We start from the raw sequence: 17,734 nt of genomic DNA, 5'->3' as shown, positions 1-17,734 counted from the left end.
TGCATTTCCTGAGTTCCTTAATGAGCTTGCAAATGAGATTTAAATAGAAAAGAGAAAAAAAAATATTTAAAAAGGAAAAAAAGGGAGAGAAGCCACAGATCTCCCTTGCCTGAGGTCAGAGCAACGATGGGGTGGGAGCACAGTGCACAGCGGGCATGTCCTCTGCAATGGGAGAGGGCTCGGCGGTTGAGAGTGGACCTAAAATAAGCCCTGGCTGGATTTATCCTCTGCTTCCATCACGGTGCCTGATCTGTTTCTGACACACAGTCACCAGCAACTGCCACTGTCACCACTTACACAGGTCAGAGAGGGGCAGTTGTGACCCTGCGGGGAGCACAGCAGGTTGGGGACAGCATGGGTGGCAGGACGGCCAGGGGAGGGCACCGCGCTGACGTGGCCCCTGAGCTATGGATAAAGAGGAGATTACGGCTCACAGCTTGTAATCTGGCTTAAAACCTGTCACCACAGTCAATTTGGACTAAGAGAAGCATTTAATAAGCTTCAAAACACACACGCCAAAAAAAACCCAACAAACCCAAATCAACAAATAACCCACCAGTGAATGAAGAGAAAGGGCTCGAGGCATCGCTTGCACCAGCCAGCACTGGTAGGTACCAACCAACACAGGATCCCTCCTGATCCGGAACAAGGCAATTACACACTCATTATCCCAATCCACCCCATGAGCCAGGGCCCCGGCTCTGCCGGGGCTGAACTGCGGGAGGTGGAAAAGCAAATTAATGCCCTTGACTGTTTGTTTAGAGCTCACAACCAATGGGGAGCGAACGGTCCCTCCCGAGGAGCTGCCCTGCCACAGGACACGGCGCAGGAGCCGCAGGGGCTCCCAGCTTAAGGCAGTCACAGACAAAGAATCCAGGTCCAATCTGGCTTTCCTGTAAGGATTTATTAAAAAAAATAAAAATTAAAAGAGGCCTGCTCAGGCACGATGACAAGGTAACAAAGCCATTCAACGTGAGGTTTAAAGGGGAGGCAGCCAGACACGAGGAAGCTTCTCTCCGTGACTTGCCATAGGGAAGGTGCCCAGCCAGGTCTCCTGCCAGGGACACATCGCACCTCATCTGTGCCACCAACTCATTAAATGCTCGGCCAATTCATTAATGCTCAAAGGACCCGAATGACAGAACTGCCCCAGGGGCAGCAGCCAGCTGCAGAGACACAGGACCAGCCGGCAGCCTCAGGTATTTTGAAACACGCACTTCAGGAACGCAGAGTTCATGCTTACAAGTGCCACACGCCTCCCGGAGTGACCACCAGCCCCGGGAACAAGCCTTGTGCTCCCAGGCCATCTGTAACCCGCTGGTGTGACCAGCCGGACCAGCGCCACGTTCCCATTGCTGCTGCTTTAGTGACCGATCAGCCGCAGCATCTCCTGAGGATCCACGATCTTCTCCCGGGGTTTGCCAGCAGCTTTGCCTCTCGCCACTTCGGCAGCATCAATTTTCTCCCAGTCGGAGAAGGAAACGGGACGGACCCCTGGGGTGACAGCGAGAGACAGGAGGGAGAAGTTAACCGAGTAAAAAGGAGTTCTGCCTCACCCCCCCATTAGCAGGGACCCGCCAAGCGAGCAAAGCCTGCCCTTTCCTCACATGGCGTGAGACTTCACCCTGGCAAAGGAATAATAATGATTTTTAGCACCACGAGGAGAGGGATGGCAGGATCAATCAGACCTTCGCAAGCTGTAACAACAGTGAGCACGGTCTCACCTTAGGGGACAAAACGTTTCCAGTTTCCTCTTAAACCTCAGACAGTTAACGAGGCAAAACACACACACTTTAATTGAATGCCTTTAAACACAGCAACGGCAAATTACTCTCTTGGGCGTTTTAATCTTTCTCCCAACTCGCCTGGACGGATTGCTAGGAAATGCACTCCAGAGCAATAGCTGGCTGTCAGGGCAGCTGACAGTGACATTTTACCCAAGGTCTGTGCTGCTTTTCGCAGCCCTTCCCAGAAAGGGGTCATCAACCTCAGCAATGGCACAAGTTCAAGGGAAGTCAAGTCCTGCTCTCCCTGGACTTTGGAGCAAATAAACAGCAGCACAACACATTTCTGTGGCTCAGCCTCTGCTGCCAAAAGTGGCTCACAGGACTTGCTGCCCCAGGACACCCCGATCCAGGAGGAATTCGGCTCCATCACACCCTGATGCCAGCTGTTCAGCCCCCCGCACTCACCTCGGCTGTGCAGGATGCTCTCCACAGCCCCAAAGCCTTCTCTGGAGGTGGCCACGTCCAGCACACCCGCCTGGAGATCCTCTAACACGGACTGGGCAGTGTCGAAGCTGTCATTCATGGTGGTGATGATGACGCCGGTGGGTCCCCTCTTCACCCACCCGCTGCAGTACAGACCTGCGCGGAGCAGCCAGGCTGGGTCCGGCACGGGGACACAGACCCTCCCAGCTGCCCGTCCTCACCCTGTCCCCAGGTGTCACATCAATGGTTGGACTCCGTGATCCTGAGGGTCTCTTCCAAACAAAATGATTCTGTGATCAAGCTGCGGGCATGGCCCTTCAACGCTGCTGTCGCAGGAATGTGGGTACCTGCAGCCCAGCACTAAGCAGCCGTATGGGTTGTGTTGCTTCAGGAACAGATTCCAAGGCCCAGTAAAACCAGACTGGGCAAAACCAGACACCCCTGATGTGAGCTGGGGACAGGCCAGGTCCTAACACCCAGCAGAGGCAGCTTCTTTCCTCAGTTTCCATTCTCTGAGGTGCACAACCACCTTAGAATCATAGAATCGTTTTGGTTGGAAGAGACCCTCAAGTCCAACCGTTACCCCACCCCTGACACCACCCCATGTCCCTGAGAACCTCATCTCCACATCTGTTCAATCCCTCCAGGGATGGTGACTCCACCACTGCCCTGGGCAGCCTGTTCCAATGCCCAACAACTCTTTCCGGGAAGAAATTGTTCCCAAGATCCAATCTAAACCTCCCCTGGCACAACTTGAGGCCGTTTCTTCTGCTCCTGGCGCTTGTTCCTTGGGAGCAGAGCCCAACCCCCCCTGGTTCCAAGCTCCTTTCAGGCAGTTCAGAGATCAGAAGGTCTCCCCTCAGCTCCTGTTCTCCAGCTGAACCCCCCAGGTCCCTCAGCCACTCCCATCACACTTGTGCTCCAGATCCTTCACCAGCTTGTACCCGTGCCCTTGGTGAACAGAATTTCCCACCCCAAAACACCCAGCCCACCACGTGTTTCCCTGTGGACACAGACCTGGGACACCCTCTACTCTGCCCGAGCTGTTGGGGATAACACCGCGCTGGGTGTCAAAGGGCACGGTCGGGTCCAGGGGCAGGCTCCGGTAGCCAATGCTGCTGAGCACCAGCCCACACTCCAGCTCCTCCACGTCTCCTGTGGGGACGGCTTTGGCAGAGTCACCTGAGCCCTGGGAGAGGGAGGAAGAGGCTGGTGACCACCAGACAGTCACTAGATCATAGAATCACAGAATGTCCTGTGTTGGAAGGGACCCACAAGGATCATCGAGTCCAACTCCTGTCTCTGCACAGGACAACCCCACAGTTCACACCGTGTGTTTGAGGATGTTATCCTGTCTTTTCTTGATCACTGTCAGGCTTGGGGCCGTGACACCTCCCTGGGAAGCCTGTTCCAGTGTCCAGCACCCTCTGGGTGAAAACTTTTCCAACTGTTTAACCTAAACCTCCACAGCACATCTTCCTGTCATTCCCTCAGGTCCCATCACTGGTTGGCAGATACAAGAGCTCAGCGCCTGCCCCTTCTCCCCTTGTGAGGAAGCCATAGACTATGATGAGATGAAAAGCAGCAGCCTCCTTCTGTCCCCTTTGGCAAATCCCTGACTCCTGGGTATCTGCTGAAAGCCTTTCTGCAGCAGCAGCAGCACTCCCTTTAGATAGGGAAATGCTCTTGTTGGTGGGACCAGATTCTCCAAGAGCCTGCCCGCAGCCACCCCAACCAGCTACGGAACGGCCAGGTGTCTATGAAGAGATCCCCAAGGGCTGCTCCATCCCAGCCCCCCAGGAGCCCGTCCGTACCTCCAGGCGGGTCAGGGCCAGGCGGACGCCCCTCGCCCGCCTCCCATCAGCAGCGGGCAGCACTGCCTGGGGGCTGCGCTGGAACTTCAGCCCCCACTCCCGGGGGGCTCCTGCCTGCACCTCCACTGCCTTCTCCTCACGCTTCTCCAGGGCTGTTTTGATCATCAGCTCAGTCAGTCGCTTCCTGGGCCTGGGGGCATCTAGGAAGAAAGTGAGAGCTTCAGGACAGGAACTGCAACAAAAGCCCCTTGGGACATGGAGCTGAGGCCACGTCAAGGTGGTTTCAGTGGTCCATGAGCATCTGTTTGGAGTCTGTCATGCAGACCAGACTCCAAAGACTTTGAGATGACAAACTGCAAGTCAAAGTGACCAGGAAAGCTCTTGAGGCTTGAGGCCAGTGGGACACACAAATCAAAGCCTGTGGTTTTGCTGTCTTGCTGGTGCTCGGAGGCAGCAGCCTGTGGAGAAGAGCAAGTCTCTGGACACCCTTGAACTCAGTGTTTTCTTTTTAGCTCTGCAGGAAGCTCTTTAATCAACAGCCTTGGGATCTCTCCTGCAAGGTTCTCCCAGCCCTCCCAAACCTCCTGCCTTCATCACTCTGTGCGTAAGCATCACTCCCCAGCAGCAAAGTGAGACAAACAGAGAAATAGGCTGTTCCCTTGCCTTGGTGGCCTCCTAGGATGAGCCACATCATGGTCACCTGGGTTTCAAACATTGTGCATTAAGCACAGGGCAAGAGCACGTCTCTCATGTACATTCTGAGCATCTCCAGATCATTCTTGGATGCTCGTCTGTCAAGGTGAGTCCCTGTCCAGAGGAGCATAGAATCATAGAATCATTTTGTTTGGAAGAGACCCTCAAAATCATTGAGTCCAACTGTTAGTCCAATGCTGGCACTACCCCATGTCCCTGAGAACCTCATCTCTGTGTCTGTTCAACCCCTCCAGGGATGGTGACTCCACCACTGCCCTGGACAGCCTGTTCCAATGCCCGACAACCCTTTCTGAGAAGAAATTTCTCCTAATATCCAATCTGAACCTCCCCGGTACAATTTGAGGCTGTTTCATCCTTTCACTTGTACATGAGAGAAGAGATGAACCCACTCCCCATGCTTGGCACAGTCCCATCACCTTTCACAGCATTTTCCAGGCCTGTGAAGTCTGCAGGGTTCAGAACAGGTCTGGTACCGGGCAGGTTTATCATCTCCCGCAGCTCCTGGGAATTGCAGGCAGGAAGATGTTACCTCCAGCACAGAGAGGTCACCAACAGCCCCAGGACTGAAACCAGCACATGGGTGCAGGACAGGGGACGACTGGGTTCCCCACCCACCCCCAAACCACCTCTCCCCACCAGGGACTGGGGCTCAGCGCTGAGAAACACAGATGCACCCCCAGCCTTACCTTGATGGTGAAAGCAACTTGGAGAGGTCCCCTCCTGCCCACCAGCCAGACGCGCTTCACCTTGCTGCAGGCCAGAGCTGCCAAGGAACCCTCAGTGATGTCTGTTTGCTGCAAGACAGACGAGACAGTGGGTCAAAGGCACATTTGGGGGACCTGGGGGGAAGGCACAGCCTCTGAAGGTGACAAATGTGCAGAAAAGCAGGCTGGGTACACGGAGACCCTGGGTGAGGATGGAAAACACGTCACCTCCCTTTGCACAGAGCTGTTTGCACAGCTGGTCCCTCAGCACTGAATGAACAGGGTGTTTCAAAAAGATGGATCCAATTCCAGAGATATTGTGACTTTTGGACCCCTCCTATGGGCTGTGAATCCACAGGGTGCACCCAAGAGGCAACAGCCTCCCCTGGGGAAAGATCCCAATGACAGGAGAACCTGAGGTTTTGCCGAGATGGGGGGAAACCAGCACCCACCCAGCAGGGAGGGGGTTTGGGTCCCTTCGCGGTGCGGAATATCGCTGTGCCTCACCCTGAGGAGATGCAGCGGGGACAGGAGGATCCGGGCAATGTCCAGCGCCACGTTGCCATGACCCAGGATCAGTGCTGTCTCACAGCTCAGGTCAGGCTTCAGCTGTGGGGAAAGACCCATCCAGGAGCAAATCCACCTGGACTCCGTGATGTCCACCCCCTTGGACCTGCTCCCACCACCCAAATTCCCTTCTAACCCTCTTTTCCTCAAAAAGAGGTGGTGTGGACAGGAAAACTCCACATCAGCAAGACATGGCAACACAGCCACTCTGGGTATCCCAGCTGATCCCTCTCACCCTCTTCCCATGACGGCATCTCTGGGACCAGGGTCTAGTTCAGCCAAAAAAACCTCCTCAGGCCAAAGCAGACCATCATCAGCCTCCAAGTTCCCATCTGGCCTGGCCAAAACGTGCTGCCAACCCACGGAGCCAGCTAATCCGCTCTCACTGATGTGCAAATTGTTCACATTTCTACTGTCTAAGAAGGATTTAATGTGGTGTCTGCTAATCTTTTCCAATTGCTGGGCCTTTCAGGACTTAATCTGGAGCTGAATGCTTGTGTTGGGATGCAGGATGGGGAGGAAGAGCAGGGAAAGCATCGCTGTACTCACGTCCCGGTTCTCGGGCAGCCCGTTGTACCAGCCCACGAAGGCTCTGGCTGAATAAACACCGGAGAGGTTCTCCCCTGGGATCCCCAGAACCCGGTTATCTTCAGCGCCGTAACTCTGAGGAGGGAGCAGACACAGTCAGAGATGTCACTGTGCGCAGGGTGTGATACCAAAGCACAAATCTCCCCTTCCAGCTGCTGCCAAGGACCCTGCATGGCTGACAACCCTTCCCAAGGGATGGGATACCCAACACAGGGGCTAAACACAGCCTGAGCACCAGGATTTCACCCAGCCCATTCACCTGGGCTCCAGAGCCAAACGGGACCTCTTTGGGCCAAGGCAGAGCAGTAGCTGAGGGCTGAACAGGAGGGACACATCCCTGTCAGGCTGAAATTGGGATTTACCATCACAAGGAAGAGGCTCTTCAACCATCACCCCTTCCAGCAGGGTTTCGGAGACCTGAATTTGAAGCACATGCTCCCTGCAAGGCTTTGGACAAGACTCATAGCATCTGAGCTGTCCCGAGACTGGGGAGAGTTTACCACAGCAATAAAGCACCCAGAAACACCAAATCCAAACCCTCATCCCGAAATCCCAGAGGGAAATAACCCCAAAGACTTCCCCTGTGATTTCTGGGGGGCTGGGGCAGCCCCAAGGCGCGGTACCCACCAGCACCACGGCGTGGTAAGCCTGCCGCAGCTCGGCCACCGTCACGTCCCTCCCCACCGTGACGTTCCCGTAGTAGGCGCAGCGCTCCGAGCGCGCCGTCTGCGTGAAGGAGTTGATCACGTTCTGCCGAGATCAAAGACACGCCGGGGAGTTACGTCCCAGCCCCAGCCGGGGACAAGGCTGCTGATGGCAGGAGGTCCCCGTCCCTGTCCACCCCTCAGCCTTGAAATGCCTCTCCCCCTCTCTGGGTCAGTTATTCTGAGATTCTTATCTAACAGACACAAATAATTCACCAGGAGATAAGTGCAGCTGCCACTTGGCACTCTTTCCACCACCCTTTGCGGAAAGGAAGATCCCTCTTTTGCACCCACCCAGTGACAACGGGACCCTCCCAACACCTTCAGATCCTCTGAGTAAACCCCCTTGTAGGAGAAAATTCCTTCCCAAAGGTGAGGCTGGACAGGGAGCCCCATCAAACCATCAGATGTCTCATATCACTCAGCTGTGGCCTTGCTGGATGTCAGCAGGGACAAGAAGGAGACTTGGACTTCTCCAGTGTCACAGCCCCGCACCTCAGCAAGCCTTGAGGCACCACAAAGAACACCGACTCCCTGCCCTGCACCCGCCACCATCATGTTCACCCACAGAGCTGAGCCAGCACTGACCTTCACTTCGGGGTGGTCTGGGGCCACCCCAAACCGGACAAGCCCAAAGGGAACAGGCAGCTTCTCGTAGATGTCGACGTGGGCTCCGCCATGGTGCTGTGAGAGAAGGATGTCACATGTAGGGGACGAGGACAGAGGGGCCATATGAGCCCAGCAGCTCTGGAGGGACATGCAAGCTCGTGGGCTGCTGGGGAAGGACGAGGCGGGAGGGGGTGCACCAAGAGAGGACAAGAGGAAATGGCCTCAAGTTGCACCAGAGGAGGTTGAGGTTGGATCTTGGGAACAATTTTTTCCTGGAAAGAGTTGTCGGGCATTGGAACAGGCTGCCCAGGGCAACGGTGGCAGACTTTATGATCTTGAGGGTCTCTTCCAACCAAAATTATCCTGAGTTTTTATAAGATCCTGAAGTCAGAAACGTCCTGTTCCAGACTCTTCCACATTCAAGGTGATGCTGGACCTGCTACTGCCAGCTCAGAATGCAAAGTTGAGCAGAGAACATGACCCCAGCCACCACCAAGTACATCTCATGGGTGGCTCCATCCTCCTACCCACCTGCAGCCCCTCTTCCACACTAACCCAGTGGCTCTCAGGTACACGGGGGGCTGACAAAAGAGCCCCCACTCTGGGTGCTGCTGGCACCACCAGGCCGTCTACCAGCCCCCAGCAGAGATGTCCACGTCCTGAGATCCCCCTGAGCTGAGTCACCTCAGGGTCACAGCTTTAGCCAGATGTTTCACTACAAGGCTTTTATCATCGTGTATTTTGAGTCAGCCTCTTCCCGAAGATTAAGCAGCCCTAAAATTTGTCCCTGAGGCTTAGTAACAGCTATTTTCCAACACGTATCGGAGACAACACAGCATGATTTAATGACGAGGTTAAGCCGCTGCATCTCTGGTGGGTGTCAGCAGCCCGGTTCTGCGCCTGGGGCTCACTTCCCAACAGAAGTGTGACCACCAAAGCATTAATGTTCACAGACGCCGGGCAAAGGGCCACCCGCCTGCTTTAGAATCGCAGAATGTCCTGAGTGGGAAAGGACCCACAAGGATCATCAAGTCCAGCCCCCTCCCTGCACAGGACAACCCCAAAATTCACACCGTGTGTCTGAGGACATTGTTCAGTCTCTCTTGAACGCTGTTGGGCTTGGGGTCGTGACACCTCCCTGGGGAGCCTGTTCCGTGTCCAGCACCTCTGGGTGAAGCACCTTTTCCTCATGTCCAACCTGAACCTTCCATGGCACATCTTCCTGCCCTTCCCTCAGGTCTCATCATCGGTCAGAGAAGAGAAGGGATTAGCACCTTTAATTCCCCTTGGGGAGGAGGGAACAGGGGACCAGGTGCTGCACATTCCCTTTAGCGCACAGTTACTGTCACTCTTATGAGGTGACACCAGCGAGGCAGATTCTGCTGCTTAATTCTAGAAAAATCACTTGGGCTGAACTTGTTGGTTCAGCTTGGGTGGCCCCGGGGAGGGCAGGGACAGGAGCAGCTGTGCCCACCCCTGGAGAAGGGATCAGGAGTACTTTGGAGGAGTCTTCGCTTCCCCAAGTAGCCCCTGACACCACACACCTGGTTGGAGTGGGGCCAGGAGCCCCCAAAACCACTTCCCACCCCAGTCGGAGCCAGCCGGGGCGGTCCCTGCCCTCACCCGCGCTCAAATCCCCCCGGTACCTTGAGGATGTGCTGAGCCGTGTAGAAGCCGGCGGGGCCGCTGCCCACCACACAGAGCCGGGGCAGCGGGGCGGCCGAGGACAGCCAGCGCCGGACACCTGCGGGGGACAAGGACACGGGGGACGCGATGCCACACGGGTCGCTGACCCCACTCCCGGCCACGGCCCGTCCCGCCCGCCTCACCCACCGCGCGGGGCGCGTCCCCCCGCACCGGCCATGGCGCACGGCGCTCGGCGGGCACGGCCGGGGTTATGTACCCACCGGCGGCGCGGCCCCCGGGGCGGGTCGGGGCGGAAACGCCGAGCCCGTGGCCTTGAGCTTGCGGCTGGGCCGGTGGGTGGCTGACGGCACCGGAACCGAGACACCGGGGGGTGCGGAGACCCCGCACTCCCGCTCCAGAGCACCGGGAACGGCTCCGGAGCTGAAGAACGAACCTGCCGGGCACGGATCCCGCAGCCGCTCGGACGCACGACCCCGATTCTTCCCGCCCCGGCTCCCCCCGCAGCCCCGGTACTCGGGGACACGTGTTCCGCCCCCCAGCGCCGGTTGACCCCGTGACGCCTCCAGACCCCGCCCCTCACGGCCCGTGACGCCGCCAGGCCCCGCCCCTTACCGCCCGTGACGCCGGCGCCCCTCCAGCACGTGCCGCCCGGTCCCATCCCGGTCGCCGCCGCCGCTGCCCCGCCCCTTCTCCCCGCCGACCAATGGCGAGGCGGGAGAGCGTCGCCCCGCCCCCACGCCGGTAACCAATGGCAGCATGCCGTTGCTCCCACACATGTCCGGAAACGAGCGGTACCATAGAGAGGTAGGAAAGGCAAGGCCGTCTCGCGGCCACCCGCGCCGCCGCTCTCTATGGCGAGGCCTCCGCGGTACACTACCTGCCCCCCGCATCGGCTCCATCCCTGCGGCTGCTAATTGCGTGCGCCCCTTTATTGCTAACACTAATTAACTGCGAGGGTCTTCCGGTGGAAGCCGAAGCTCAGACTGATTTTAACCAGCCCCTTGCACAGCTGTCCGCTTGTCACCGGGAGAAACCCACAGCATCCCCTCAGTAAAGGATGAACCAGATAAACACTACTGCCAGGCGCTCAACCCTTTCCCTGCTTTATTTCCCCTTTAATCATTCGACTGATTTCAAATGCAACTACTCACATCCCCCATGTAGGAGCACCCCCTCTTGCTTCAGCCCCCATGCAATGCACCAGGCAGGGAAATCATCTCAGTTTAATGGCTGTACAAATGCCAAAGCATGCAGACGAGAGCTAAAGGGGCTTTTTAAAAGCAATTAAGACCGAGAGGAGTTTACAGCTAGAAGCTGATTTTAATCAGGGTCATAAAACCCACATGCTTTCTCACACAGCCTTGAAAATTGGTTCATGGCTTTCTGCGAAGGCACGCTGAGAACAGCAGCTGGCCCTGTGCCTCCATCTACACCTGCTCCTCCAGGCTGTTCGTGGCGAGGACCAGGATTCCCAACGGCTTTAAATCCTGTACTTGTGCTCTGAGTCCTCAGCCTCAGCACAACACAGCCATTGCCATCCCCTTGCCTGCAGAGACGAGGCTGGAGGTGCAGTTCCAAAAATCAGCATTGACATCTACCCCAAAAAAAGAGCTGATTTAAAATCTGGGGCATCACTCCAGGCAGGGATCTTGGGGGTACTGAGCACAGGGCAAAAGAAATCTCCCTTTTCCCCATTAACATGTATCTGCCACTTCTGACGGGGAATAATCCACATATTTCCCAAATCACAAGTTGTGTGGTGCTGGCTGATTACCTATGAACACTTGCCTTTAGATGGCACTGTGTTAAACAACATCCGTGAACTCCAGCTGTGGAAAGGGCTGATGTTACCACCATCATTCAAACATTTTGGGACTGATCTCTTTGCAGCAGAGGAGGAGAACGAGCATTTTGTGCTCACCCTGCTCCCTCTGTGTGGAGACACGCGAGGCTGAGATAACTCTGAACCGAAAGCACCATCACTGCACGCTCACCCCTCGCTCACTGGAGCCAGGAGCATCATTAGTTTGGCACATTTAACATAATTTAGCTCCGATGCTCAATTAAGAAACTAGTTATGGGGGTGGAAGGGCAGCTCTGGGGAGGGTCTGTCACCCCCAAGCCCTGGGTGAAATAGGGTCTTTCCCTCAGCCCCACCTCAGGCATCACAAGATACCAGTAACAAAACCCAGCAATAAAGACAATGCACTTCACCATTTTAAGGCTGAATTTGCCAAATCATTGTTCCTAGAAGGGACCGATTTATCCCAAAGTCAGGCAAAGTGCAGGCAGCAGTGACACAGCCCGTTCCCCACCATCCACCCCTTCCCTGAGCCCCCAGCCACACATTTACAGACCTATCCCGGTGGCTCTCAGCTGGGAACTGGCTCAGGATGCGCTGGACACGGTGCCACATCCCCAGCCGCATCCCCCCGGTCCTGCTGCACCAATCAGGGGAATTCCTCTCCCCAGGTGTGAAAGCAGAGTGGATAAAACTAAGCCCTGGCTGTGAACAACAGGGGGAAATCCCCCTTTTTTTCTGTCCCCAGTATTGTACCACCCAGCTCTCCTCCCACAGTGGCTCTGTGCATCATTATGCATCCAAATGCAAGACATCAGGGAGAGACGTTTCCTGCGTGGTGGCTTTATAGAGGTGTGTGTCCGTGAAGTCCCCATCCTGTTAAAACCATCCCGCAAGTCCTGGGGCCCCCTCCTCACTGAATGCCCACCAGCTCCGTGATGGGGGGAGCGTGGACCATCAGCTCCTCGTATCTGCGGAGGAAGAGCCGGAGCCGGGAGGTGTAGGTGTCCTCGTTGTACGGCAACTTCTTCTGCTTCAGGTACTGGGAGACGACAGGTTTGATCTGCAAAGGCAACAGCAGAGTCATCTCCTTGTGGGACACCCAGGTATTTGTACAAGGTTTCCAGCCTGAGATCACAGCAAGGTGCTCAGAAAACCCATCCCATGTGCTCAAAATGGGGCTGGAGACAGCAGCACCAGCTGTAGCATCTTTACCATGAAAATTAAGAGGAAGATGGTTTCCAGTTGCAGCAACACAGGGAGTTCACCCTAGTAGAACTGCAGATTAGGAGAGACGCCCTAATGAGGTTTAATGAGGGCCAGCTATGCCTGCTCATCACTTGCACCCATAGTTATCCCCACGTGTCCCCACAGCCGGCTTGGTGACAGGGCTGGGATGCTGCCACCAGCTTAATTACCCCCTTCATTCCCCGCAAAACACCTTTGCAGTTGCTGGTCCTGCTGGCCCTGTGAGCTCAGGCAAAGGGCACGACTTGAAACCCTCTCTGGTGCTCCCGCTCCCCCTTTGCTATTTCTTAATTATTCCCCTGACTTGAGACTGAAAATAAGTGTACAGCATTAAAGAAGTAGAGATCCATCACTGAAGGGCAGCACATGGATCTGCTTTGGGATCCCCTTGAGCCACAGCAGTGCTTGGAATCCACGTTTGGAACACACCCCACACCTCAGAGCAACAAGTACAGGCATGACCAAAATTACAGGAGGTTTGCCTGGACGCCGGCTGAAATTTGTACCAGACTGGGCGGCGCTGGAGATGCTTTCCCAAGGAAAGCATCAGGAGGATCCCAGACCGCCAAGTGGCTTCTATGGGCTGGAATTGGGGCTGGGAAAGGAGCAGGGAGTGGAAATGGAGGAAAAAGAGGAATGAGGGTGGAGGGAGGTGGGCTGCGAAGCAGCCAGAGCGCTCTAGCACAGGGAAAACAGCACAGAGAGGCTCAGCCCAAGGAAGGGGCTTGCAGTGCGATGATGGATGGTCTTGTCCCTATGTCACCTTCCAACGCGCTTCTCTGCCCTGTGGGGCGGTCTCACCTTGAGGCACATGTTGTCAGAGAGGCTGGGGAAGAGGTGATGCTCCACATGGCAGCTGATGAGTGAGTGGCCGAAGGACCAGTCGAGCAGGGCGTTGCGGGGCAGGTTGAGGACACCCAGGCTCATCAGGTGGATCCGCTTGGGTTTCCGATCGGCCGCGAACATGGGGAGGCCGATGTGCTGCGGGAGAGGCAGGTGGGGACCCTGCGGCACCCACCACCTCCCCAGGTCCTTCCCAGCAGAGCAAACCACGGCTCTGGCCACCCAAGGGCATGAAGGTGACAGCCAGGCTGAGCCACGTTTGGGGATCTGGCTGCCAACCTGATGTAGCTGAAGATGTCCCTGCTTATGGCAGGGTGTTGGAATAGAGGAGCTTTGAAGGTCCCTTCCAACCCAAACTGTTCTATGATTCTATGATCCCTGAAGTCTCTCCATCCCTGGTTTGTCTGTCGATGGAGCCACAGAGCAGCACTCAGGCCCTGTCCCCCCAACCCACCCACACTTGGTGCCACCGGCCTGTCACCGTCTCAGGACCTGCAAGCCACCACAGAGGACATCACCTCTCCAACCCTTCATACCCATCTGCCCTGACGTTCTCCCAGGGCCACCACTGTCCACCTCAGCACAACCCTCCCTGTGACATTGGCACAAGGGAGATGAAAACTGAGGCTGCTCGTCTTGAGCTGACACCAGCTCCAACCAGCAGCCTCAGGGCTGTGTCATCTGTGCTGGGTGGTGGTTGGCCTGTTCCCAGTACTACTGTGACATCTCAGAGCTTCAAGTCTCTACCTGGAATATGTTGACATGGATGTAAGGATGGGCCAGGAGGGAGCGGGTGAGCAGCATGCAGAGCAGGGCGGACCACGGCGACTGGAAGCCTGAGACGTGGAGCAGCAGCCAGTAATGGCAGTATAGACCCAGAAACATGCAGCAGAGGGTCCGGAGAGCTGCTTTCCACTCCACGTTCCTCAACAAATCTATGTGAGGAAGAAGAGATAGCACTTGGGAGAGGTGCCGGTGCTTCCCCACCACTGCTGCTTCTACAGCCCACCCCATGTGATTCCATCCCATCCTTCACCTCCCTTTCTCCATCTTCCAGGTTGGCCCAAGTCTCCCAGCCCTGCTGACCTGCTGGGTTTTGGCTTTGGGGCCCAGAGCCCCCCAGTGGCAGCAGCCTGTGGGCTGCAGTCCTGTCAGCAGGTCCAGCTGAGCATTGTCACACAGGGATTTGGCTGCATCTTCATTTCTTAAGACTCACCAAGGCATTGTCTGCACCTTTGGCGTTGCGCAGAGCTGTTGTTCAGGCTGGGCTTCCTCAGCATCTTACCGTTTTCTCAGCTCTTGTCCCTGATCTTTTCCTCGCACCATTATTTCCCCTGAGCCACCGCTTTGCCAGCCCGAGCTCATTGTGTCCCAGTCCCCACACCGCCACCCCATACACAGTCAAACACTCCCTGTGTGATGCTCTGACCACCTACATGTGATGGTGAATGCTGCTACACCCAAGGGTCTGAATTAAAGGAGAGCAAATTTGGGGCACTCCAGGCTCATGATGGCTTTTGTCAGAACTTTCAACACCCAACACAGGAAAATATGAAAAATGTGAAGTGTTTTCCAAGCACCACCAGGAAGGAGAGATGCAGCAGATGCATGTACATCATTGCCTGCCTTTGCTGCAGCCCTGGTGTAGCTGATTGGGATGCCTCCAAACAAAGCAGGACCCTTTGGTGGGGTGAGACCTGGACAGGAACCAGCTCACCATACCCAGCACCACACCTACCCAGTGCAACCAGAGGGGTTAGGATGGGCACTGCAAGAGGCGCAATGAACATATAGACGTAGCGGTTCAGGAAAGGAATCTTCCAGGTGCTGGAGTCCCCCAGGCCGATGACATTGGTGTAGCCATGGTGGATCTTCACGTGGTTGTAGGTGGCTTGCTCGACCGTGAAAGCTGAGCAGAGCTGGGAGGGAAGAGAAAGGAGAGGCAATGGCATAAGCAGCAGCACCGGAGTTGGGCTCTGCCTGGCTTGGACTCACAGGAAAGGCACCCACAGGAGGTGTTCTGCACCCAGAAAGCAGCACCCAGGGGAGATGTTGGATCCATCTTGTTGTCAGGTGGTTATTTCTGAATCACAGAATGGTTTGGGTTGAAGGGACCTTCCCAGCTCATCCCATGCCACCCCTGCCATGAGCAGGGACATCTTCACCAGCTCAGGTTGCTCAGAGCCCCATCCAGCCTGGCCTGGGATGTCTCCAGGGATGGGGCATCCACCACTTCTCTGGGCAACCTGGGGCAGCGTTTCACCACCCTCATTGTAAATAATTTCTTCTTCAAGGGCTTGGGGTGCTGGCAAGGTACTGATGAGGCTTTTAGGGGAGCTGCAACCCAAACCCCACTGTCCTGCTCACCTCAATGAAGAAGACAGCCCACACTTTGCCCCAGGACTTGGACTCGGTCAAGGCGTTGTGGCTGGCCAGGTGGCTGCCCTTCACAGTCAGGGTGTGATGCACCACACCAAGAGTGAGGACACCCGCCAGGAAAGGGATGGCCTGGGCTGACCGCAGGCACAGGAACCCTGTGGACAAACCAGACGGGCAGGAGCTCGGCCACCCACACATGCTGCAGCCCTCTGAGCCAGACTTGACATGTTGCTACACCCAAACATGCCAGACGCTGCCCTAAACCTGTTTTTTCAGACACAATTGCAGGTATTTAAACTGTCGGAGCCAGAGAGCTTCCCTCCTGCACAGCTGAATGAGACATGGTCCCCATGGAGCTGAAGGTTTGGCCACATTCAGCTGCGATGGCGCTGGGCACTGCTGGTACCAGGTTCCCACCTGCAGCTCCAGCTGCGATCCCACTGTGGACAAATACGACCCTGCCAGGATTTCAGCATCCCCAGGAGTTCAAAAGCGAGAGGAGGTACTAGCTGCAGCTTTCCAAACACATTGCCAGAGCCTCGTGCTCAACCGTGTCCCCCCTCCACCTGCCGCGAACAGGGGCATTGTCACCAAAACCACCAGGATTTCCCTGCCCCATGGCAGGACACGGATGGGGCACATCAGTCCCTGTCCTGCTCTGTGTTCGTCTGCCCAGGCACTGTCCCCTCACCCCATGTGCCATCATTGCCTCATCCCAGGCTGTACCCTGGGTGTCACTGTCACCCACTACAGGTTTCCAGAGGGGTCAGGGTGCCCCATGGCATGGGATGAAGGGGTTATTGCAGCTTTGTTACGGGCTTAATAAGCTGCTAATAGGCTTCCAGCACAAAGCTCCAGCACTGCAAAAGCCACGAGGAGACAGTGGGACCCCCCAAAACCCCCTTGGCTGCGGTTTGTGGGGGGAGCTGTGCCGAGTTACCTGCCGGGAGCAGGAGGAAGCTGCCGGCGAGGATGCTGATGTCCACGCCGTGTCGCTCCCACCAGCTGCTGCTCCTCACCACCTTCTGCACCAGCTCTGAGAGCTCGGCCATCAGGGCTTCCTCCTGCTGCCGTGGGGCTCCCCCGGGGGTCACGTCCCCATCACCCAGCGCTGGCCCCGGCTCCCAGCCCTTTGCTGTCACCTCCATCCTGCTGCAATCAGGCGCTGGGACGTCCCCTGTCCCCTCAGGCTGTGGGGTACCGCTGACCTTGCCATCGACCTGCTGTCCCCTCTGCCTCACCGGGTCTCTATCCTCCAGCGGCATCTCCCTGCAGAGCAAAGGCCACGCAAGTGACATCCCCAGCACAGGGAAGCACCCCCAGCCCCAGGTGAAGGACACGGGAAGGGCAGCGTTGGAAAGGCAAAAAAAAAAAAAACAACCAATAAAAAACCCGAGAAGAACGCAGCCAGCGGGGACACCAGCAAAGCCACCCAGCCTCCCACTCTGGGGTCACCCCGGCCACCGCAGCCCCCTACTCACGCCGGCGCGGCAGCTCTCCCGGCGGTGGCCGTGCCGGGGCGGCCGGGCAGACCGTGCGGCACCGCACACCGGGGCCGAGCAGCCGGGATTTGGAGAAGGGAGGAGCAGGGGAGGACAGGGAGGAGGGCGAATGCAGATTAAGCGATGGCAATAATCCGCCTCTGCGACCCATGGCGGGGCGGTGGGGTAGGCGCTCGGGGGCAGAGAAGGAGGGAAGGAGCAGAAAAACGATGGAGAAAGGCGGTGGAAACGCTGGAAGAGAAGGAGCTGAGCGCCAGAAATAGCCCTGAGAAACCCAAGCGGAGCATCGAGGACGGGGATAAGGTTTCGCTTCTGCCGGGGAGCGGGAGCAAACGCTGCCCAGTCTCCGGGAAAGCGGTTTTGGGGAGGAAAACAGCGTGTTTCGCAGCAAGGAGTGGGGCTGC

General features: G+C 56.6%; 2 protein-coding genes across 4 annotated transcripts; both read right to left on the bottom strand.

Annotated features, from left to right (window-relative positions):
• Nucleotides 1–885: 885 nt before the first annotated feature.
• FDXR (ferredoxin reductase) lies at nucleotides 886–10,246 on the bottom strand. Of its 3 annotated transcripts, none has more exons than XM_065852635.2 (12): nucleotides 10,170–10,246; nucleotides 9,557–9,654; nucleotides 7,890–7,985; nucleotides 7,225–7,347; nucleotides 6,559–6,672; nucleotides 5,950–6,051; nucleotides 5,425–5,532; nucleotides 5,155–5,239; nucleotides 4,025–4,224; nucleotides 3,228–3,399; nucleotides 2,193–2,366; nucleotides 886–1,494 (listed from the first exon to the last, which is right to left on the bottom strand). In XM_065852635.2, the coding sequence occupies exons 1-12, from the start codon at nucleotides 10,213–10,215 to the stop codon at nucleotides 1,364–1,366; spliced, it is 1,449 nt and encodes a 482-aa protein (XP_065708707.1). In that variant the 5' UTR covers nucleotides 10,216–10,246; the 3' UTR covers nucleotides 886–1,363. The 3 variants fall into 3 exon arrangements, with proteins under 3 accessions (XP_065708707.1, XP_065708708.1, XP_071672564.1); XM_065852636.2 differs by lacking the exon at nucleotides 10,170–10,246 and adding an exon at nucleotides 9,744–9,774; XM_071816463.1 differs by lacking the exon at nucleotides 7,225–7,347.
• Nucleotides 10,247–10,803: 557 nt separating this feature from the next.
• On the bottom strand, nucleotides 10,804–17,389 carry FADS6 (fatty acid desaturase 6). The gene is made up of 7 exons (XM_065852637.2): nucleotides 17,310–17,389; nucleotides 16,769–17,097; nucleotides 15,817–15,983; nucleotides 15,188–15,368; nucleotides 14,197–14,384; nucleotides 13,408–13,587; nucleotides 10,804–12,421 (listed from the first exon to the last, which is right to left on the bottom strand). The coding sequence occupies exons 2-7, from the start codon at nucleotides 17,091–17,093 to the stop codon at nucleotides 12,272–12,274; spliced, it is 1,191 nt and encodes a 396-aa protein (XP_065708709.1). The 5' UTR covers nucleotides 17,094–17,097; nucleotides 17,310–17,389; the 3' UTR covers nucleotides 10,804–12,271.
• Between the last annotated feature and the right edge of the window lie 345 nt (nucleotides 17,390–17,734).

This window comes from Patagioenas fasciata, chromosome 18, assembly GCF_037038585.1.
Source record: "Patagioenas fasciata isolate bPatFas1 chromosome 18, bPatFas1.hap1, whole genome shotgun sequence".
NCBI lineage: Eukaryota > Metazoa > Chordata > Aves > Columbiformes > Columbidae > Patagioenas > Patagioenas fasciata.
Note: the sequence above shows the minus strand (reverse complement) of the source record. Positions and strands in the feature narration are given on the sequence as shown.